Source organism: Schistocerca piceifrons, chromosome 10 (assembly GCF_021461385.2).
Source record: "Schistocerca piceifrons isolate TAMUIC-IGC-003096 chromosome 10, iqSchPice1.1, whole genome shotgun sequence".
In the NCBI taxonomy this organism is placed as follows: Eukaryota; Metazoa; Arthropoda; class Insecta; order Orthoptera; family Acrididae; genus Schistocerca; species Schistocerca piceifrons.
Window position 1 is genome coordinate 133,708,888 of NC_060147.1, and position 24,871 is coordinate 133,733,758.

At 45.6% G+C, this 24,871-nt stretch overlaps 1 protein-coding gene across 1 annotated transcript in view; it reads right to left on the minus strand.

Moving 5' to 3' along the window:
* Positions 1 to 24,871, minus strand: part of LOC124718768 (AF4/FMR2 family member lilli) — a 651,060-nt gene that overhangs the window by 11,754 nt on the left and 614,435 nt on the right. Inside the window, exon 7 of the mRNA XM_047244381.1 lies at positions 7,283 to 7,593. Within this exon, the coding sequence (XP_047100337.1) occupies positions 7,283 to 7,593 (311 nt within the window). The remainder of the gene's footprint in view (positions 1 to 7,282; positions 7,594 to 24,871) is intronic.

The following is a 24,871-nucleotide window of genomic DNA, read 5'->3' on the forward strand; positions in this document are numbered from 1 at the left end:
TGAAATTCTGGACGAAGAGGATGCAGAAAAGGAGTTAGAAGTAGTATGGAAAGAAGTCAAAGATTCTTAAATGAGATCACAAATGGAGTCATGAGGAGAATATCAGGGGCAAGAAGAATTTGTCTGGGGATGAACGCATTAAGATGTTAGTGAAGAGAAGTGAAGTAGTCCTGTCTATGAGAGACAGATTTTGCACAAGGCAAAGCACATTTTGAACATGTGTGGAGAACTACCCGAGCAACTTTGACGAGACCAAAGATAATGTACGTCAAAGGAAATGTAGAGGAGGCTCAACAAGATTTTTTCAGGAAAAAGGCTCCAAAGATGTAACACAGAGTTAATTTCTTTAAGAGGGGATAACAGAGTCATCAAAAGTTCGCCAAGGACAGTAATAGGACCGTACTCACCAAAGAGTTTAGCGTTGCTAAGAGATGGAAACAGGACTCCATGGAGCTATTCAGCAGTAATGAACCCTAAAGATCTGTTTGGATTCCATCATCCTGACATTTTTTGGCTTTATGTTATCCACCACTTACACTGGAGAAAATAAGGAATCAGATAATGAAGTAGACGAATAACATAAGTCCAAGAGAAGATGGAGTAGAGGCAGAAGTCATTCAGGATATGCTGGGTAGGAGGCGGGGGGGGGGGGGGGGGGGGGGTGGAGCTCCGCAAGTGAATCCACCAACTAATGAAAAAGGATCTGGATTGTAGACGAGACCCCAGGAGACTGGAAGACTGTGATTATCTGTCCTATAGACAAGAAATGTGACAAAATAGATCGCACCAGTTATGCAGGAGTCGACCCACTGAATGTCTGCTGTAAGATGTTGTTCAACTATTTACTGAATAGAATCCAGTTACGCACAAGAAGTGATTGACCAAAATCGGGTGATTCCAGGAATGGCTGTTGACGTTGGACAACGTATCTGTACTGCTATAGTTCACTGAGAAGATGTGGGAATATGGCAAATACCTTCATGTGCCCTTCCTAGAGTTTAAGAAGGCATACAACAGCATTCAGCAGTAGAGCACGATTAATTGTCTGGTGTAGTTTGGAATACCAGACAAGTTTATAAGCCTAGATCGAGTTTGATTCACTTGTTCAAAAGGCAAAGGGAAGTTGCGAAACCAACTCGTGGAGAGCTTTAACATAAACATGTCGTCGACACGAGGAGATGCTATGTCTCTGTTGTTGTTGAACCTGGCTCTCGAAAAGATGATATGAGCACATCTCACATTTGCAAACAATGTGACCCCATTGTCCAGATCTGAGGAAGGACTGCAGTGTAGAGGTGGCAGAGAGGGAGACCAGTTTTCTTGTGAATGAATCGAAGACTGAGAATATGGTGATGAACAGGGCTTGTTGGTCATTTGAGAGACGTGCTGCAGCCAATGGTAGTCGGAACCTACAAAAGCGTTCATAATTCTGAGGACCTCGGCGCCAATCTTCGCAGACGATCGTCGAGCAGATGCGCAAAACTATAGACCTATATCTCTGACGTCGATCTGTTGTAGAATTTTAGAATATGTTTTTTGCTCGGGTATCATGTCATTCCTGGAAACCCAGAGTCTACTCTGTAGGAATCAACATGGATTCCGGAAACAGCGATCGTGTGAGACCCAACTCGCTTTATTTGTTCATGAGACCCAGAAAATATTAGATACAGGCTCCCATTTTCCTTGACTTCCGGAAAGCGTTCGATACCAGTTCAGCACTGTCGCCTGATAAAGTAAGAGCCTGCGTAATATCAGACCAGCTGTGTGGCTGGATTGAAGAGTTTATAGCAAACAGAACACAGCATGTTGTTATCAATGGAGAGACGTCTACAGACAAAGTAACCTCTGGCGTGCCACAGGGGAATGTTATGGGACCATTGCTTTTCACAATATATATATAAATGACCTAGTAGATAGTGTCGGAAGTTCTATGCGGCTTTTCGCGGATGATGCTGTAGTATACAGAGAAGTTGCAGCATTAGAAAATTGTAGCGAAATGCAGGAAGATCTGCAGCGGATAGGCACTTGGTGCAGGGAGTGGCAACTGACCCCTAACACAGACAAATGTAATGTATTGCGAACACATAGAAAGAAGGATCCTTTATTGTACACTCCTGGAAATTGAAATAAGAACACCGTGAATTCATTGTCCCAGGAAGGGGAAACTATATTGACACATTTCTGGGGTCAGATACATCACATGATCACACTGACAGAACCACAGGCACATAGACACAGGCAACAGAGCATGCACAATGTCGGCACTAGTACAGTGTATATCCACCTTTCGCAGCAATGCAGGCTGCTATTCTCCCATGGAGACGATCGTAGAGATGCTGGATGTAGTCCTGTGGAACGGCTTGCCATGCCATTTCCACCTGGCGCCTCAGTTGGACCAGCGTTCGTGCTGGACGTGCAGACCGCGTGAGACGACGCTTCATCCAGTCCCAAACATGCTCAATGGGGGACAGATCCGGAGATCTTGCTGGCCAGGGTAGTTGACTTACACCTTCTAGAGCACGTTGGGTGGCACGGGATACATGCGGACGTGCATTGTCCTGTTGGAACAGCAAGTTCCCTTGCCGGTCTAGGAATGGTAGAACGATGGGTTCGATGACGGTTTGGATGTACCGTGCACTATTCAGTGTCCCCTCGACGATCACCAGTGGTGTACGGCCAGTGTAGGAGATCGCTCCCCACACCATGATGCCGGGTGTCGGCCCTGTGTGCCTCGGTCGTATGCAGTCCTGATTGTGGCGCTCACCTGCACGGCGCCAAACACGCATACGACCATCATTGGCACCAAAGCAGAAGCGACTCTCATCGCTGAAGACGACACGTCTCCATTCGTCCCTCCATTCACGCCTGTCGCGACACCACTGGAGGCGGGCTGCACGATGTTGGGGCGTGAGCGGAAGACGGCCTAACGGTGTGCGGGACCGTAGCCCAGCTTCATGGAGACGGTTGCGAATGGTCCTCGCCGATACCCCAGGAGCAACAGTGTCCCTAATTTGCTGGGAAGTGGCGGTGCGGTCCCCTACGGCACTGCGTAGGATCCTACGGTCTTGGCGTGCATCCATGCGTCGCTGCGGTCCGGTCCCAGGTCGACGGGCACGTGCACCTTCCGCCGACCACTGGCGACAACATCGATGTACTGTGGAGACCTCACGCCCCACGTGTTGAGCAATTCGGCGGTACGTCCACCCGGCCTCCCGCATGCCCACTATACGCCCTCGCTCAAAGTCCGTCAACTGCACATACGGTTCACGTCCACGCTGTCGCGGCATGCTACCAGTGTTAAAGACTGCGATGGAGCTCCGTATGCCATGGCAAACTGGCTGACACTGACGGCGGCGGTGCACAAATGCTGCGCAGCTAGCGCCATTCGACGGCCAACACCGCGGTTCCTGGTGTGTCCGCTGTGCCGTGCGTGTGATCATTGCTTGTACAGCCCTCTCGCAGTGTCCGGAGCAAGTATGGTGGGTCTGACACACCGGTGTCAATGTGTTCTTTTTTCCATTTCCAGGAGTGTATGATTATATGATAGCGGAACAAACACTGGTAGAAGTTACTTCTGTAAAATATCTGGGAGTATGTGTGCGGAACGATTTGAAGTGGAATGATCATATAAAATTAATTGTTTGTAAGGCGGGTACCAGGTTGAGATTCATTGGGAGAGTCCTTAGAAAATGTAGTCCATCAACAAAAGAGGTGGGAAAGAAGAGCGGTGCGTTTCGTCACAGGGTTATTTGGTAACCGTGATAGCGTTACGCAGATGTTTAGCAAACTCAAGTGGCAGACTCTGCAAGAGAGGCGCTCTGCATCGCGGTGTAGCCTGCTGTCCAGGTTTCGAGAGGGTACGTTTCTGGATGAGGTATCGAATATATTGCTTCCCCCTACTTATACCTCCTGAGGAGATCACGAATGTAAAATTAGAGAGATTCGAGCGCGCACGGAGGCTTTCACACAGTCGTTCTTCCCGCGAACTATACGCGACTGGAACAGAAAAGGGAGGTAATGACAGTGGCACGTTAAGTGTCCTCCGCCACACACCGTTGGGTGGCTTGCGGAGTGTAGATGTAGATATAGAAACATCGTGTGAGGCTGCAAAGCAAGGATCCAACCACAAACTCTTTGTACTTTAGACACAGTCAGCTTTTTAAATCGTGCAGTCTTTAAGGAATTTCAGTTTCCAGCTGTACAAAACAACACTGATCCAAGCTGCAGTTGCAAAACGCGGAGTGTCCGAAAGAAAAGAGACTTCCGAACACAGAATGGTTGGTTGGTTTGAGAGATTGAAGGGACCAGACTGCGATGGTCATCGGTCCCTTTTTCCAGAACTGCGAACACCCACACACAATAAAAACGAAGAATGGAGACGACAACAGACAACACAGGACAAGAAAGACTCAGGCAGAGATCAGACAAAACGAATTAAAATCTCACAGAGTGTGCAGAGTGTGGCAGTGGTTGGCCTACCATAGAGACAAAAAAGGAAACGAACACAGAATCTAAAAGACGATCTGTAGTCCAATGCAAGGTGAGATCAGTAGGGAGTGGAGCGTGTGGCGTAATTGTGAGTCGGATGTGGCCAGTTATTGTAGGTCACGTTGGTCAGATGGATGGAAACTGACGGTCTCCGAAATGTCCATTATAATTATCCGGGCTGTTATGCCGTGGTCGGTTGATGAATTCTGTGTCGATTCCCAACGTTTCGTCTCCGACTGCGGGAGGCATCTTCAAGGGGGTCCGTAGCTCGATGGAAGGTCCAACACACCCACTGGCTCGCTACTGACTGCCGCTAAATTCCGTGTCCGCGCGCTCCGGCGCCGCGGCGTGACGTTACGTGTTTTGAAAACGTCAGTGCAATTGGCCGCTGTCCGTCGCCGTCGATCGCCGTTGCCATCACCCAGTAGTGGACGGGTGGTACACATCTTCTTTAACACCGGCATCCATATACCGTTTAATTTCACGCCCTCCTCGTTTCGGTTGAAATTATTTGTGTGTTTAGCGATTTCGATTGCCTCCCTGTAGAGCCTTTCGTAATATCCGCTTGTGGCCGCTAGTACTTGCGTCTCCTCGAAACGAATATTGTGGTTCCCTGGCTGGAAAGCATGCTCCGCAACAGCTGATCGTTCCGTTTCTCCTCTTCTACAGTTTCCCTTATGCTCTTCCAAACGTTTAGAAACAGTTCTTTTAGTGGTACCCACATAAACATCACCACAGCTGCATGGGATCCTATACACTCCAGCTTTTTCCAGTGTTTTGTGAGCGTCCTTGGCAGGCTTAAGGTATTCCTGTATCTTCCTGGTGGGCTTGTAAAGTACGGTAATATTCCGCTTCGTCAAGATCCTCCCTATTCTTTCCGTTACATTTTTAACAAACGGCAGGAAAACCTTAGATTTTGTAGTAGCCTGTATGTCAGTATGATTTCTGCGTGGCTGCCTCAACGCACGTTTTATTTCGGCGGACGAACATCCGTTCTTCATTAGTGCATTGTGGAGATGTTCCATCTCAGCGTCGAGCAACTCAGGTTCACAAATATTTCTAGCTCTGTCCGCTAACGTCTTGATAACACCCCCGCTTCTGTTGTGGGTGGTGGTTCGAATCCCGGTGCAAATAACGGTCCGTGTGCGTGGGTTTGCGGTACACTGAGTGGCCCAAACTACCATTTTCGTTTCTAAAAACAAGCACATCGAGGAAACGTAATTTGCCGTCTACCTCCTCCTCCATTGTAAACTGAATTCTCGAGTTTATACTGTTCAGATGTTCGTGCAACCGGCTTAGTTCCTCCCTACCATGTCTCCACAGCACAAACGTGTCACCCACGTATCGGAACCATACATTTGGTTTTTTGCTGGCAGTACCTAAGGCCTGTTCTTTGATTTTCTCCATAAAGAAGTTTGCAATGACGGGACTTCCCATAGCCGCGCCATCCGTTTGCTCATAAAACTGTTCATTCCACTTGAAGTATGTGGTCGTCAAACAACAGTTAAACAGGTCTGAAATATCGGCAGGAAAAATTCGATCCAACTGTTCCAATACATCATTAAGTGGAACCATGGTAAACAGCGATACCACATCGAAGCTGACCAATATGTCCTCCGGCTGGACCACTATGCCATTCAATCTGCTGATGAAATGTGTCGAATTCTTTATATAAGAGTCCGAACGGCCCACATGTGGTTTTAACAGCGTAGTCAAAAACTTGGCTAACGAGTAGGTGGGCGAACCAATGGCACTCAGTATCGGTCTTAACGGAACATTTTCTTTATGAATTTTGGGCAATCCATGAAGCCTCGGTGGTAGCGGAACCGAACTGCAGAGACCTTTCTGTACACTCTCTTCAACGGAGGACTTTTTTATTAACCGCGACACAGTTCTGAGGACGTTGTTAGTGGGGTCCTTATTCAGCTTCCTACATGCTTGCGGATCCAGTAGATCAGTAATTTGCATGCTTTCCTGCCAGGGAACCACAATATTCGTTTCGAGGAGACGCAAGTACTAGCGGCCACAAACGGATATTACGAAAGGCTCTACAGGGAGGCAATCGAAATCGCTAAACACACAAATAATTTCAACTGAAACGAGGAGGGCGTCAAATTAAACGGTATATGGATGCCGGTGTTAAAGAAGATGTGTACCACCCGTCCACTACTGGGTGATGGCAACGGCGATCGACGGCGACGGACAGCGGCCAATTGCATTGACGTTTTCAAAACACACCGCGGCGCGGGAGCGCGCGGACACGGAATTTAGCGGCAGTCAGTAGCGAGCCAGTGGGTGTGTTGGACCTACCATCGAGCTACGGGCCCCCTTGAAGATGTCTCCCGCAGACGGAGACGAAACGTTGGGAATCGACACAGAATTCATCAACCGACCACGGCATAACAGCCCGGGTAATTATAATGGACATGATATTTCCGGCCGTGAAAGTCTACATTTTGGTCTCTGAAATCCCCAGATTTTACTCTCTTGTGGAAGAAGACGAGTAAGCAAACCAGAGAGAAATTGGAGGGAGAGAGAATGCACTAGGATTTGCTGAAGATCTGCCCAGGGGCAATTGACAGCAGAAAGCAGGGAAAAGAACCCAGTGGAAGAGGATCTCCATAGCTGAGTATGATGACATAAGTGAAGTAAGTGGTGGTGTGTCCTCCTCGTACCTCCCCCCCGGTCCCTGGTCCCTAGTACCTAGTCCCTAGTCCCTGGTCCCTAGTCCCTGGTCCCTGGCCCCTAGTCCCTGGTCCCTAGTCCCTACCGCCCAATTACTCACATCCCTGACCTCGGAGACGGCGGGCAGCAGCTCGTCGGTGCTCATGGGCGTTCGCGGGCTGGGCGATGGCGCCTGCTGGTGGGCCTGCGCCGCCTGCTGCGGCTCCTGGCGCAGCTGCAGCTGCTGCTGCTGCTGCTTCTGCTGGATCTCCAGCAGCTGCTGCTGCTGCAGCTGCTGCTGCTCCTGCTGCTGGGCCAGCAGCTGCAGCCGCCGCTCCTCGCGCTGCTGGTTCTCGCGCTCGAACTTCCGCATGCTGAAGCTCATCGAGCGCGACGAGGAGGCGCTCGAGTGGATGGACGCCAGGCTGGGTCTCCGGGAACCTGCGGGCCGGAGACGGGGAACCGCCGGTCAGCAGGCGGCCTTCGTGCAGTCTCTAAAGCTACAGTGCTAACAATCTCAGCTCACGTGTGGTATACAGTTCATTTGCAATACCTTCACTAATATACTGCAAAAAAAAAAAAAAAAAAAAAAATAGAGGGTGAACCGAAACTGAACCAACGAACTTTTGAGGGGGTGGGATCTGAAGTGCATACCTTAAGACCATCCAGTACTTGTTCATTTTCGCTACTGTCAAACATCTCTTCTACTGAAGAAGTGTTTACAGGTCTTAAGGTATGTGTTTTAGAGGCCATGGTTAGTGGACTTTTTTTAGTTGATACTACCACCTCTGAAAGTTTGTTGGCGTGGTTCTGCTTCATCCTGTACATTGACCAGTTTGTTGCTATGGTTATTTTCCGCAGGAAGTATATAAGTAATCATTATTCGATGATTGCCAGAGAAGATTTTCATCACTAAAAATCAATATTGGCAAAGGAATCGGATTATTAGTCGAACACCAACTAAAGTAAAATGCTGGTGACGGAATCCAGTCGAATTAAATCAAGCAGTGCTGATGAAATTATATTCAGAAGTGAGATTATAAAAGAACTGTGTGATTTCTGCTGTCTGGGCAGCAAAATGATTAATAAAGGCCGAAGTAGAGATGATATACGATGCAAACTGGCAGTAGCAAAAGAAGCATTCCTGAAAAGGAGGATTTTTTTTAACATAGACTATAAATTTAAGTTCAAACACGGACGATAAACAGTTCAGATAAGGAGAGAATAGTGGCTTTCGAAATGTGATGCTACTGAGAAATGATGATTAGATGGGTAGGTCATAAAACTAGTGAGGAGTCACCGAGTCTAACTGGAGAAAGAAAGAAATATTTTGCACAGATTGATACAACATATCCTGAGGCATGAAGAAATAGGTTCCTTATGAACGGAAGTATGGAGGACAGCGGATAAAAACTGTAGAGGAAGAACGACAATTAAGTCCTGTAATCCGCTACAAGTGGGCGAAGGTTGCAGTTATTATGTAGAAACTAAGACACTTGCACAAGGTAGACTAGCAAGGAGATGTGCATCAAAGTAGTGTTCAAACTGAAGACTCTGGTTTAACTAAGGTGCTTGTCTTGATCACGAGGAGTAGCTGCCAACTGGTTCATATGATTCTTTAGAACAGACAGCAAACGGTCATTCTCCACAGTGATAAGAACAGCTAAGACGTGGAGTCTGACCAGGACACAGTTAAGTGGAGGATGCCTCAGGGGTCAGTGCTGGGACCATACTGTTTCTCTACGTGCTAATGTAGCAGATGATCCTAAAATATTTTTGATTGCTGATGAGAGTAACCTGGTAGCGAAGGATGCTGAGTGCAGCATAGGCAATGTATTAAATAGTGCAGTTCAGTACATAAGTGCATGGCTTGTAGGAAATAAGTTGTTGTTTAATAACGGTAAGACTCGTTTTTTACAGTTTCTAACACGTTTTGATTACACAGGATGGGCATATGATTAGTGAGTGTGGGCAGTCCAAATTCGTAGGTGTTCAGATGGATGGTAAGCCATGTGAATAATTAATGGCTGCCTCAGTAGAATGGTTCGAATGGCTCTGAGCACTGTGGGACTCAACTGCTGTGGTCATCAGTCCCCTAGAACTTAGAAATACTTAAAGCTAACTAACCTAAGGACATCACACACATCCACGCCCGAGGCAGGATTCGAACCTGCGACCGTAGCGGTCTCGCGGTTCCAGAGTGTAGCTCCTAGAACCGCACGGCCACTCCGGCCGGCTGCCTCAGTAGAGTTCTATGTCGCACATAATTGTAATTGGTAACAATAACAGGTGTAGCACAGTTTAAAATTGTAACATGTACTTCTATTTGTTTGCTTCATGGTTCGATTGTAGCAAGAGCTACAAGTTTATACATCACTGCGCGAGACGCTTCTGGTCTAATCTTATCTTCACAGTGTTCGGTTTCGCACGACAGATGTTTAGGGACCGAAAAATACTCGCTGAATCCACTTTGGATATCTGGTCTTGTGACTGCGTAACTTCACGATACTTTTAGCATTTTTTCGTAGACAACCACAACTTTAAAGAGCGTCATGTTTATGTAATGAGCTGCTGATAAAAACGAACTATATACTTGTTTAAGACAGATAGGAATTAAAGACATTAGCTGCCAGTGAGCACTGATTTACATAAATGGGGCAAGTCGAACGTTTGCGCCAGACCACGATTAGAAACGGGGTGTCCTCCTTACTGGGCAGATGCCCTCGCCACTTCGCCATCTGGACACAGCGGACTGCCCTAGCACACCTCCCGTGACATCCAAATTGTCAACTTGTACCACTCACTGCTGGTGTAGTGACCCTGCGCATCAGCTTCACTATTTGTGGCATCTTGACGATTCCTGTAAGAGTTCGAGCTCGTGTGCGTCTGCTCTGAAGAGATCATTGCTGTAACTATATTGGTAGTGTCTTCCTTCGGACATGACCTATGTGACCTGATTTATAGCGGCTGCAGGATCAAAATGGTGTTTGTTCTTTCGGACATGTCTGAAATGAAATACTAAACACCTTTTTCCAAAGCTGTTTCACAAAGGAAGACCGCACTGCAGTTCCTTCTCTAAATCCTCGCACAAACGAAAAAATGGCTGACATCGAAATAAGTGTCCAAGGAATAGAAAAGCAACTGGAATCACTCAACAGAGGAAAGTCCGCTGCACCAGACGGGATACCAATTCGATTCTACACAGAGTACGCGAAAGAACTTGCCCCCCTTCTAACAAGTGTGTACCACAAGTCTCTAGAGGAACGGAAGGTTCCAAATGATTGGAAAAGAGCACAGGTAGTCCCAGTCTTCAAGAAGGGTCGTCGAGCAGATGCGCAAAACTATAGACCTATATCTCTGACGACGATCTGTTGTAGAATTTTAGAACATGTTTTTTGCTCGAGTATCATGTCGTTTTTGGAAACCCAGAATCTACTATGTAGGAATAAACATGGATTCCGGAAACAGCGATCGTGTGAGACCCAACTCGCTTTATTTGTTCATGAGACCCAGAAAATATTAGATACAGGCTCCCATTTTCCTTGACTTCCGGAAAGCGTTCGATACCAGTTCAGCACTGTCGCCTGATAAAGTAAGAGCCTGCGTAATATCAGACCAGCTGTGTGGCTGGATTGAAGAGTTTATAGCAAACAGAACACAGCATGTTGTTATCAATGGAGAGACGTCTACAGACAAAGTAACCTCTGGCGTGCCACAGGGGAATGTTATGGGACCATTGCTTTTCACAATATATATATAAATGACCTAGTAGATAGTGTCGGAAGTTCTATGCGGCTTTTCGCGGATGATGCTGTAGTATACAGAGAAGTTGCAGCATTAGAAAATTGTAGCGAAATGCAGGAAGATCTGCAGCGGATAGGCACTTGGTGCAGGGAGTGGCAACTGACCTTAACATAGACAAATGTAATGTATTGCGAATACATAGAAAGAAGGATCCTTTATTGTATGAGTATATGATAGCGGAACAAACACTGGTAGCAGCGGAACGATTTGAAGTGGAATGATCATATAAAATTAATTGTTGGTAAGGCGGGTACCAGGTTGAGATTCATTAGGAGAGTCCTTAGAAAATGTAGTCCATCAGCAAAGGAGGTGGCTTACAAAACACTCGTTCGACCTATACTTGAGTATTGCTCATCAGTTTGGGATCCGTACCAGATTGGGTTGACGGAGGAGATAGAGAAGATCCAAAGAAGAGCGGCGCGTTTCGTCACAGGGTTATTTGGTAAGCGTGATAGCGTTACGGAGATGTTTAACAAACTCAATTAGCAGACTCTGCAAGAGAGGCGCTCTGCATCGCGGTGTAGCTTGCTCGCCAGGTTTCGAGAGGGTGCGTTTCTGGATGAGGTATCGAATATATTGCTTCCACCTACTTATACCTCCCGAGGAGATCACGAATGTAAAATTAGAGAGATTAGAGCGCGCACGGAGGCTTTCAGACAGTCGTTCTTCCCGCGAACCATACGCGACTGGAACAGGAAAGGGAGGTAATGACAGTGGCACGTAAAGTGCCCTCCCCCACACACCGTTGGGTGGCTTGCGGAGAATAAATGTAGATGTAGATGAACAGACACCGCACGTATAACTCCAGCAATGATGGCCAATGATCCCTTCATTGAAGATGCACGTCAAGCTGGAACGCTTACGGGAATGGCGAGACGCCACGAATAATAAAGCTGATGAGCAGGGACACTACATCACTAGAGTTTGGTATAAATTGACAATTTGGGTCTGATACGAAGCGTGGTAGGGTAGTCGTGCAGGTGTGGTGATGTCCAGATGGCTTAGTTTGTCTATCAGTAATTGGTAGACCCGGGTTCGAATCCTGGTTTGGCACAAATTTTCAACTTGCGCCATTGATACACATCAAAACAGGAACAAAATGTTGTGTGTTCTTTCGAACATGTCTGAAACAACGGGCATCAGACGTATATATTTTGTTACCAGATTGGGGTGAAACACTAATTGTAATGCAACATAAGGCCCATCCTATACACGCTGTCCGGTCAAAAGTATTTGGACACCCGTCTAAAGACAAGAACGGCCTAACTGTAGGGTTCATGAAAACAATCATCCTTCCCACGTCCCATATGCCACTGCAAAGCGAAAGGATTCCAAGTACGTGGTTCTGTGTGAAGTTCCCTCTGCCACGCACTTGACAACGGTTTGCCGGGTACGAATATCGAAGTGATACCACTGATGCAGAAGAGCGTGCGGGCTCGTGTCGTCCCGTATAGCCCCCCGCGCGAATCTCATTTGCCGCAACGCACAGTGGATCGGATCGGCGAGCGGTCTGTTTTGACGCGCAGTGAATCCGGCGGTGCCAGGCGGCGCCGAATGTAATCTGTCCCCCAGCGCCGCTGTGACGTGACACATCGATTAGGTTCGCCACCGCAGCCGTAAATCACTGATAGCCCGCTAATACCGGCCAGAGGCGACACCCTAACCGTACCATCAGGTTCGAGCCGCGCGCTCGCCCCGGTCGGTGGCTCTGAGGCACCCTGCGGAACGCTGCTCCGAGTGACGGCGTCAGAGCTGGTGAGCTTCCTCGCGCCCTTCTCAAATACCTACACTGCTAGACACGGAAAGTCCAACACCAGGAACGATAACAAACCACGAGATTTTATTTATCATCCCTGTTCCATTCCGTGTCGTTGTCGTAGTCGTCTTCAGTCCAAAGACTGTGTTCATGCAGCTTTCCATGATAATTTATCCCTTGCAAGCCTTTCATCTCCGAGTAACTACTGCGGCCAACATCCGTCTGAATCTGCTTACTGTATTCATCTCTTGGTCTCCCTCTACCATTCCCCCCTCGCCACACACACTTCCCTCCGGTACTAAACTGGTGATCCCTTGATGTCTCGGAATGTGTCCTATCGACCCTTCTTCTAGTAAGGTTGTGCCATAAATTTCTTTTCTCCCCAATTCTGTTCAGTGTCTCCATCAGTTAGGTGATCGACCAACCTAATTTCCAGCATTCTTCTGTAGCACCACGTTTCAAAAACTTCTATTCTCTTTCTGGTTAAACTGTTTATTTCAAGATTTTAAACATGGCTGAAACAGCTACTGTTGAAATTCTTCAAGATAAAGGATGACAGCCAAAACAGTTGCAGGATAAAGATTTACTAAAATTCTTGACCAAGATTTCGGTATATATAAACATACCTTCGTCAGAAGTCTTGTCTTCTTGGGATTTTACGTATTTTTGATGTTTGCTGTTTGTGATTTTCGACCTGTGTGTGTGGTTAATTGACTAGTGTGTTTTTATTGACAACGACAGATGGTTTCGTTTTACTGTAATATTTTGGTTGTTTTCGCTAGTATTAACTCTCTACAGTAAATTGATTCCTTAGGATGGATAGGATGTGTGACTGCTGTGTACGGTCGCAGGAGGAGCTGGCCACTGTTCGCGAACAGCTGAGCGTGTTGATGGCCACGGTCAGCCGTCTTCAGGCTGCTGCCTCGGAGTGTAGCGGCAGTGGGGAGTCTGGTGCGTCGCATGGTACACCCCAGGTGTTACATGGTTCACCCACTGTCCCTGCCGTCGAGACATCTTCACGGGTACCGGGCGCGGTTGGGCCACCCTCTCCCCAAGGGGAGTGGCGGGTTCAGCGGCGTTCGCGGCGCACGAGGCGGATGTTAAATGTGGGGGCTGGCCGTGTGGCATCGCCCGCTCTGCCTGTGAGTGGACATGTGGCTGCTCCTTCAGCAAGGTCCGAGCAGGCACACGAGGGAGGGGGGGGGGAAGGTATATTAGTTATTGGGAGTTCCAACGTTAGGCGGGTGATGGAGCCCCTTAGGGAAATAGCGGAAAGGTCGGGGAAGAAGGCCAGTGTTCACTCTGTCTGCTTGCCGGGGGGTCTCATCCGAGATGTGGAGGAGGCACTACCGGCGGCGATAGAGAGCACTGGGTGCACCCGACTGCAAATTGTTGCTCATGTCGGCACCAATGACTCCTGCTGGATGGGTTCAGAGGTCATCCTCAGTTCGTACAGGCGGTTGGCGGAATTGGTGAAGGCGGAAAGCCTCGCTCGCGGGGTGGAATCAGAGCTAACTATTTGTAGTATCGTTCCCAGAACCGATTGCGGTCCTCTGGTTTGGAGCCGAGTGGAAAGCTTAAACCAGAGGCTCAGACGATTCTGCGAAGATCTGGGGTGCAAATTTCTCGACCTCCGCTATCGGGTGGAGAAATGTAGGGTCCCCATTAATAGGTCAGGCGTGCACTACACGCCGGAAGCGGCTACAAGGGTAGCGGAGTACGTGTGGAGTGCACTTGGGGGTTTTTTAGGTTAGAGAATTCCCTCCCTAGGCCCGACAAGACGCCTCCTGAGACGCGGCAAGGTAGGAGTAGTCAAAATTCAACAGGGAATAACAATATTAATGTGCCAATAGTAAACTGCAGGAGCGTCTATAGAAAGGTCCCAGAACTGCTCTCATTAATAACCGGTCACAACGCCCATATAGTACTAGGGACAGAAAGTTGGCTGAAACCAGACGTAAACAGTAATGAAATCCTGAACCCAGATTGGAATGTATACCGCAGAGACAGGCTGGACAGTAAAGGGGGAGGCGTGTTTATAGCGATAAGAAGTGCAATAATATCGAAGGAAATTTACGGAGATCCGAAATGTGAAATGATTTGGGTGAAGGTCACGGTTAAAGCAGGCCCAGACATGGTAATTGGATGTCTCTATAGGCCCCCTGGCTCAGCAGCTGTTGTGGCTGAGCACATGATGGATAATTTGGAAAATATTTCGAGTAGATTTCCCCACCATGTTATAGTTCTGGGTGGAGATTTTAATTTGCCGGACATAGACTGGGAGACTCAAACGTTCATAACGGGTGGCAGGGACAAAGAATCCAGTGAAATTTTTTTAAGTGCTTTATCTGAAAACTACCTTGAGCACTTAAACAGAGAACCGACTCGTGGCGATAACATATTAGACCTTCTGGTGACAAACAGACCCGAACTATTTGAAACAGTTAACGCAGGACAGGGAATCAGCGATCATACAGCGGTTACGGCATCGATGATTTCAGCCGTAAATAGAAATATTAAAAAAGGTAGGAAGATTTTTCTGTTTAGCAAAAGTGACAGAAAGCAGATTACAGAGTACCTGACGGCTCAACACCAAAGTTTTGTCTCATGTACAGATAGTGTTGAGGATCAGTGGACAAAGTTCAAAACCATCGTACAATATGCGTTAGACGAGTATGTGCCAAGCAAGATCGTGAGAGATGGAAAAGAGCCACCATGGTACAACAACCGAATTAGAAAACTGCTGCGGAAGCAAAGGGAACTTCACAGCAAACATAAACATAGCCAAAGCCTTGCAGACAAACAAAAATTACGCGAAGCGAAATGTAGTGTGAGGAGGGCTATGCGAGAGGCGTTCAGTGAATTCGAAAGTAAAGTTATATGTACTGACTTGGCAGAAAATCCTAAGAAATTTTGGTCTTATGTCAAAGCGGTAGGTGGATCAAAACAAAATGTCCAGACACTCTGTGACCAAAATGGTACTGAAACAGAGGATGACGGACTAAAGGCCGAAATACTAAATGTCTTTTTCCAGAGCTGTTTCACAGAGGAAGACTGCACTATAGTTCCTTCTCTAGATTGTCGTACAGATGACAAAATGGTAGATATCGAAATAGACGACAGAGGGATAGAGAAACAATTAAAATCGCTCAAAAGAGGAAAGACCGCTGGACCTGATGGGATACCAGTTCGATTTTACACAGAGTACGCGAAGGAACTTGCCCCCCTTCTTGCAGCGGTGTATCGTAGGTCTCTAGAAGAGCGTAGCGTTCCAAAGGATTGGAAAAGGGCACAGGTCATCCCCGTTTTCAAGAAGGGACGTCGAACAGATGTGCAGAACTATAGACCTATATCTCTAACGTCGATCAGTTGTAGAATTTTGGAACACGTATTATGTTCGAGTATAATGACTTTTCTGGAGACTAGAAATCTACTCTGTAGGAATCAGCATGGGTTTCGAAAAAGACGGTCGTGTGAAACCCAGCTCGCGCTATTCGTCCACGAGACTCAGAGGGCCATAGACACGGGTTCACAGGTAGATGCCGTGTTACTTGACTTCCGCAAGGCGTTCCATACAGTTCCCCACAGTCGTTTAATGATCAAAGTAAGAGCATGTGGACTATCAGACCAATTGTGTGATTGGATTGAAGACTTCCTAGATAACAGAACGCAGCATGTCATTCTCAATGGAGAGAAGTCTTCCGAAGTAAGAGTGATTTCAGGTGTGCCGCAGGGGAGTGTCATAGGACCGTTGCTATTCACAATATACATAAATGACCTTGTGCATGACATCAGAAGTTCACTGAGGCTTTTTGCAGATGATGCTGTGGTGTATCGAGAGGTTGTAACAATGGAAAATTGTACTGAAATGCAGGAGGATCTGCAGTGAATTGACGCATGGTGCAGGGAAATGCAATTGAATCTCAATGTAGACAAGTGTAATGTGCTGCGAATACATAGAAAGATAGATCCCTTATCATTTAGCTACAAAATAGCAGGTCAGCAACTGGAAGCAGTTAATTCCATGAATTATCTGGGAGTACGCATTAGGAGTGATTTAAAATGGAATGATCATATGAAGTTGATCGTCGGTAAAGCAGATCCCAGACTGAGATTCATTGGAAGAATCCTAAGGAAATGCAATCCGAAAACAAAGGAAGTAGGTTACAGTACACTTGTTCGCCCACTGCTTGAATACTGCTCAGCAGTGTGGGATCCGTACCAGATAGGGTTGATAGAAGAGATAGAGAAGATCCAACGGAGAGCAGCGCGCTTTGTTACAGGATCATTTAGTAATCGCGAAAGCGTTACGGAGATGATAGATAAACTCCAGTGGAAGACTCTGCAGGAGAGACACTCAGTAGCTCGGTACGGGCTTTTGTTGAAGTTTCGAGAACATACCTTCACCGAGGAGTCAAGCAGTATATTGCTCCCTCCTACGTATATGTCGCGAAGAGACTATGAGGATAAAATCAGAGAGATTAGAGCCCACGCAGAAGCATACCGACAATCCTTTCCACGAACAATACGAGACTGGAATAGAAGGGAGAACCGATAGAGGTACTCAGGGTACCCTCCGCCACACACCGTCAGGTGGCTTGCGGAGTATGGATGTAGATGTAGATGTAGATGTATGTATTTCACCGCCTACGTTACGCGAGATTCTCGCGCATTACACTAGTACCCTCTCTCGTTAGATGTGTTGCATAGCGCAAGCTTCATCTGTTTGACAGTAGGACACAGGTAAATTGGTTCCATATTTTCTATTTTACATAGATGTTTTTAAATGGTCTGATATGTTTTATTTATTAAGACAGAAGGTTTGAATTAGCACAACTTTTAATAATTTTGATGCGCTTGTGTATGTGTCCATGGATTTTAATATGCACGAGTGTCTGGCACAAACCATAAGTGCCCTCTCTCGTCGGAACCATCTGCCATAGGGCTTTCACACTCTCGTCTCGATAGTTCATAGGCGAAGTACTGGTACTAAACTGTGTTCACATTGACCCTGTCCATAATCATGTTGTACAAATGGAGATGATGTCTTAACTATTGACGACGCCTTTGGCACAATTGTTTTATTAATGTTCATTGCAGGATGTAATTTTAGTAAGTAACTAAAAGATTTCGGGCCTGTATTACTCTGGTAATTTCACTGTTACCTAAGCTTTAGTGTTCCTCATTTCCGATGCTAAGGTTTTGCTAATGAAAGTGTCTTCCTGTTCAGGATTTTTTACATCTGATGAAAGTATATTTATATATACCGAAACCTTGGTCAAGAATTTTAATAAATCTTTATCCTGCAACTATTTTGGCTGTCATCCTTTATCGTGAATAAACCGTTTATCGTCCACGTTTCACTTCCACACATGGCTGCAGTATAGACAAATACCTTCATAAAAGACATCCTAACACTCAAATCTACATTCCATGTTACCAAACTTCTTCAAAAACGCTTTTTTTGATATCCTCTCTACTTCGACCATCTTAAGTTATTTTGCTACCCAAATAGCAAAACTAATACTACTTTTGTCGTCTCGTTTTCTAATTTAATTCCCTCATCATCACTCGTCTTTATTCGATTGTCCTTCCTTTGCTTTTGTTGCTGTTCATCTTATACCCTTTTAAGACACTGTCCATTCCGTTCGACTGCTCTTCCAAGTCCTTTGCTGTTTCAAACAGAATTACAATGTCATCGGCAAACCTCAAAGTTTTTATTTCTTCTCCCTGAAAGCTAATTCCTACTCCAAACTTTTCTTTAGTTTTCTAAAAAAGAATGCAAAAACTGGTAGAAGCCCAATTCAGGGAAGATCAGTTTGGTTTCCAGACAAATACTGACCCTACAACTTATCTTAGAAGATAGGCCAAGTAGAGGCAAACCTACGTTTATAGCATTTGTAGACTTAAATAAAGCGTTTGACAGTCTCGACTGGAATACTCTCTTTCAAGTTCTAAAGGTGGTGGGAGCAAAATACAAGGAGCAAAAGGCTATTTAGAATTTATACAGAAAGCAGATGGCAGTTATAAGAGCCGAGGGGTATGAAATGGAGGCAATGGTTGAGGAGGGAGTGAGACAGGGTTGTAGCTTATCCCCGATGCTATTCAGTCTGCATTTTTAGCAAGCAGTAAAGGAAACAAAAGAAAAATTTCGAGTAGGATTTAAAGTCCAGGGAGGAAAAATAGAAACTCTGTGGCTTGTCGATGACATTGTAATTCTGACAACACAGGACTTTGAAGAACAGTTGAACGGGATGGACAGTGTCTTGGAAGGAGGATATAAGATGAACATCAACAAAAACAAAACAAGGATAATAGAATGTAGTTAAATTAAATGAAGTGACGCTAACGGAATTATATTAGGAAACGAGGCACTTAAAGTAGTAGATGAGCTTAGCTATTTGGGCAGCAAAACAACTGACGATGGTAGAAGTAGAGAGAATATGAAATGGAGTCTGGCGATGGCAAGAAAAGCGTTTCTGAAGAAGAGAAGTTTATTAACATGGAATATAGAATTAAGCGTTAGGAAGTATTTTATGAAGGTATTTGTATGGAATATAGCCATTTGTGGAAGGGAAACATGGACGATAAACAGTTTAGCCAAGAAGAGAATAGACGATTTTGAAACGTGGTACTGCAGAAGTATGCTGAAGATTAGATGGATAGATGACGTAACTAATGAGAAAGTACGGAAAAGAATGTGAGAAGAAAAGAAATTTGTGGCACAACCTGAGTAGAAGAAGGAATCGGTTGATAGGATACATTCCGAGACATCAAGGTTTGGAGAGCAATATGGGTGGGGCGGAGGGGGGGGGGGGGGTCGTAAAAATGATAGAGGGAAACCAAGAGGTGAATACAGTACCCAGATTCAGAACGATGTAGGCTGCATTAGAAGAGATGAAGAGGCTTGACAGAGTAGCAAGGAGAGCCGCTTGAAACGAAGTCTTCAGACTGACGACCATAACAAGAACGACAATAATGCGGGTTATGTTTCTGACTCTTCCCGGATAGTACTCTCTTGTAATTTCAGTAGGAACCTGTCTATGATGCACAACGCATCTCTTGTAGCGCATGCCACTGGAGTTTATTGAGCATCTGTGTAACTCTCTCACGCCACTTGAAGACCCCCTGAAGTAACTCGCCGCTCTTCGTTGGCTCTCCTCTATCCCTTCCATCAGTCCTACCAGGTAAGCGCCCCAGACTGACATACAACACTCTAGGATCGGTCGAACAAGCGCCTTGGAAGCTACTTCCTTAGTAGGTGAGTAGCACTACCTTAAAATTCTTCCTATGAACCTGAGTCATCTGCTTTCCCTACTATTCGTTTTAGGTGTTCATTCCACATAAGGTCGGTGCAGATGATTGCTCCTAGATATCTTACGATAGATACAGTTCACAGCAGTTTCTCATCAGTTGTGCAGCTGTACAGTAATGAATATATTAATATAGGAATATATTAAATTTATTTACGTTCAGGGTCAACTTCCATAGTCTGCACCATTCATCAATCCTATATACGTCAATCTGCAGATCGATACTGTCTTCCAGCGTTGCAACCTTCTCATAGACAACCACATCATCTGCGAATAGCCTTAAAAACTTTCCTACCATTCAACTAATGATTTATGTATAAACTGTAAACACTATCAGTTCTGTCACACTCCTCTGGGCTACTGTCGAAATTGCCTCTGCATCTGTCGATTTTGACAGCAACATGTTCAGTTCTATCTGCAAGAAAAGTCTCGAGTCCAGCCGCAAATCTGGTCCGATTCTCGGTAAGCTCCTACCCTTTTCACTAATCGTCATTACGGGACTGTGTCAGATGCTTCCCTGGAGTCAACTTGAGCGCGATGTCTACAGCGCAGTTATGTCATGGTGAAAGAGTATAGCATGAAGAAATTTGTGGGTGATTTGGAGTTACAGAGGAAGTGATATCGGTAGCAGAGTTATCCTCTGCCAACACTAAAGTGGCTCAGTCAGTGTAGATGTACGGTGTACGTAGAACGGACGTTTTGATTTGTTTTCTGTGGTGTAACTACCAGTCAACTGCGTACAAACAGCATATCTGGTCAGAAGTATCGGGTCATCCCTACGACATGCGGAACTGACGGAGAGGTGGCCCCACCTGTACAAAAGGAAGCGGGGGCGTACTGTGTAGAGAAGCAACGACAGCTCTGTGGCTTCGAACGTGGGCTAGTCACTGGATATCGCCTGAGTAACAAATCCATCAGGGGCGTTCCAACCTTTCTGTAGCTATGCAAGTCTACTTTTGGTCATGCGACTGTGGAGCCCAGACACGAAGGAACAACCGTAATTAAACCAGGATTACTGAGACCTCACAACCAGCGGACAGCGACCAACCAGTACTGCAGAGGATCGTTGTAAAGATCGCACGAAATCAGCGGGAGGAATCGCTCGACAGTTCCGAAGCGCCAGCAGCAGTACAGCTGCGTGGGGAGTTGAAGAGAACGGGACACAGTTCTCGAGCAGCTGCTCATGAGCCGCACATTTTTGTAGGCGTGCTAAGCGAAGCGACTGGACAGTGCGTGATCTGAAACGAGTGATGAATCAGCGCCATACTCTGTGGCTGTCCGATGGGGGATTTGTGTTCGGTGAACGCCTGGAGACTGTTACCTGCCATCATGTTTACCGCTAACACTGAAGTACGTTATGGCGAAAGGTTCAAAATGGTCCAAATGGCTCCAAGCACTATGCGACTTAACTACTGGGGTCGTCACTCCCCTAGACTTGAAACTACTTAAACCTAACTAACCTAAGGATATCACACACATCCATGCCCGAGTCAGGATTCGAACCTGCGACCGTATGAGCAGCGCGGTTCCGGACTGAAGCGCCTAGAACCGCTCGGCCACACCGTATGTCGAAAGGGCGTTTTTCGTAGTTAGGGTGTGGTCCCATTATTGCGCATAAGGCATTGTGTAGACTTTCGTCAACAGGTACGAATGAAGAGTAATTTCTAACATGCAACGGGCTTTATCAGTATTATCTTTTTAAGGTAGACCGTGGGTGAAATTTCAACCCATTTACTTGGGGACTTAATCTCGAAGTTCACATAACAAATGCATTTGTACTAATTGGGGCAATATTTCATGGCAATAGATCTTCAGTCTTGACCACATTCAGAAACCATTACGCGTTTCAGTCTTATACCATTTCCAGAGGATCTAGAAAAGATCTAGCATACGTGGGGAAGAAAGCAATGTACTGTTTAAGATGAGCAGGCGTACACCGAGGACAAGCAAACAGAATGCAATGCGGACATGGCAGAACTTATTATGTTTTGGGTAGGTGTCAGCTCTGCTATGTTCACACTGTATTGTATTTTGTTCTTGTCGATGTACACTTGTCATATTACATCCAAATCATTGCTCTGTTTCTGATGTATGCTTCATATTTTTTATGATCCTTTGTAAATGGCGTAACGCAGAAATTCGCGAGGATTAAAGTTAATAAAGAACTGTCGTCAGACTAAGGTTTCGTTATACTCGTAGCACGAAAACTGGCCAGGTGTGATTAGGACTGTCGTAATCAGGGTTCCGCACAAACTTAATTATGTTATACAGACAGTTCATCTATTACGGGAACCGAAAATCTCGAAGACTTTTGCCTGACATAGATATTGATACTGGCAAGATTTCAGTCGCAGAGATTCCAAGATTGTCGAGAATGTTTTAATTTCAGTAATATAAATGTGACACAAAGTCACGCAAGAGCCAGGCGACCGTTATCATAATAATCAGTAGTTCTGTATTCAAATGGTAAAAGTCAAAAATCAGGCAATGAATGCAATGAATGACTTTATATTACGCATTTCGGAATTTATCAGATATCCGGGAGCGATTAAGCGCGCAGATATGTCAAGTTGTATGTGAAACAAACATTCGCTGATAAATTCTGAATCACGTCACATGAGCAGTTCAAATGGTTCAAATGGCTCTGAGCACTATGGGACTTAACATCTATGGTCATCAGTCCCCTAGAACCTAACTAACCTAAGGACATCACACAACACCCAGTCATCACGAGGCAGAGAAAATCCCTGACCCCGCCGGGAATCGAACCCGGGAACCCGGGCGTGGGAAGCGAGAACGCTACCGCACGACCAATATGAGCAGTAAAGTCATTCCTTGCCTGATGTTTGGCTTTTACCATTGCGACCCAGTCAGCCTGAACGCAGAACTACTGATCGTTTTAGTTTTAAGATCGACGTCGGATGACAAAGAAATTTTTTTTTCGTGTGATATAATTAAAAATTAACAATTTTCATTTTTCTTCCTTTCCTGTGCTGTGGAATCTTGCTTCTTGCCGTCTCATGATTCTAGGTTAATGTACCGTATAGCTTTTAATCACTGAGTTTTGCTGCTTGCCAAATACTGATTACAGGTCAACGGGAAGTATCGTCTAGGTTTTTGTGGATGAGTTTGCGAGTATCAAAACATGTGACCTAAATTGCCGTAGCTTTTGATTGCGTTGACTTAGAAGCTTCTATGCCTTACACAACCAAGGAACCATAGACCTCACTATGCGACATATATTTCAAACTGATACGTCTGACTGTTTCTGAGAAAATGGGGTTTTAACAGTCGAACAGACACACAGATAGACGGACGAACAACAAAGCTATCCTAGAATGATTCTGGTTTTACCATTTGAGGTACGGAATCTTAAAAAAGAAAAAAAAACTACCGCGTTTCAAAGCATTTATGCCGTATGTTTCTACAATATTTCATACTGAAGTCAGTGGCGGCTTGTAAGCACACATTAGCAGTTATTTTGCAAATTGCTTGTTTTGGGTTTCTGCTTTTGTTATTCATTTTCACCCGTGTCAGTGTTCGCTATTAATTATGATACACCCCTCATAGTTACGTATACGTCGGTACACTTTGGTCGCGTTATTGCGTGTGATTCGGTCCTCAGCGATTTCGATTTCTATTATCGCAAGGCTGTGTTGTGTTGACAGAGAACGGTAACAGGGCTACTTTAACGCTGATCCGTGTTTGCAGCTGGTGCGTGTGCACGCAACGCGACTATCTTTAGCTTCATTGTTTCCGGGAGCCTCCGACTAATTCATACTCTGTAATAAATGCAAGAGGTGTGCGTGATAGATAAAAATCGATGGAAACAGCTCTTACTGCGATTTGAGATTAACATATTTCCTCTTCGTTCCTGAATTAAACGTGCAAAACGGAACAATTTTTAATTTTGATACGAATCTAATGCGATGTCCTTGTACACACACTGTGTAGAAGCTAGACGCCTCTATTGATCCGCGCGGGTATTCTGAGACGAGAACATTCTTTCTCATGCTATATTCAGCAGCAGAGGTTCAGGCGTCCACTGAATCTTCAGCAACGGCGTTTAAATTGTTAGCAGCTTGCATTATCGTTTCTTTCTTCAGCTGTTTCCATGCTGTGAACGGCCTGTGTCTTAATCTCTGCATACCTACTACACCCAAAATACTCAGTAATCTGCTTTATCTTTTCTATTCTTCACTTCAGCTAAATGCCTACACTTCTTATTTCCCATATCCACTTGGTTTTAATAATCCTTCCAATTCCAGTTTTACACGAATTTTGATGTTGTTATGGTCTTCAGTCCCGAGACTGGTTTGATGCAGCTCTCCATGCTACTCTGTCCTGTGCAAGCTCCTTGATCTCCCAGTACTTAATGCAACCTACATCCTTCTGAATCTGCTTAGTGTAGTCATCTCTTCGTCTCCCTCTACGATTTTTACCCTCCACAGTGCCCTACAATGCTAAATTTGTGATCCCCTGATGCCTCAGAACATGTCCTACCAACCGATCCCTTCTTCTAGTCAAGTTGTGCCACAAACTTCTCTTCTCCCCAATCCTATTCAATACCTCCTCATTAGTTATGTTATCTACCAATCTAATCTTCAGCATTCTTCTGTAGCACCACATTTCGAAAGCTTCTATTCTCTTCTTGTCTATACTATTTATCGTCCATGTTTCACTTCCATACATGGCTACACTCCATACAAATACTTTCAGAAACTACTTCCTGACAAATCTATACTCGATGTTAACAAATTTCTCTTCTTCCGAAACGCTTTCGTTGCCATTGCCAGTCTATATTTTATATCCTCTCTACTTCGACCATCATCAGTTTTTTTGCTCC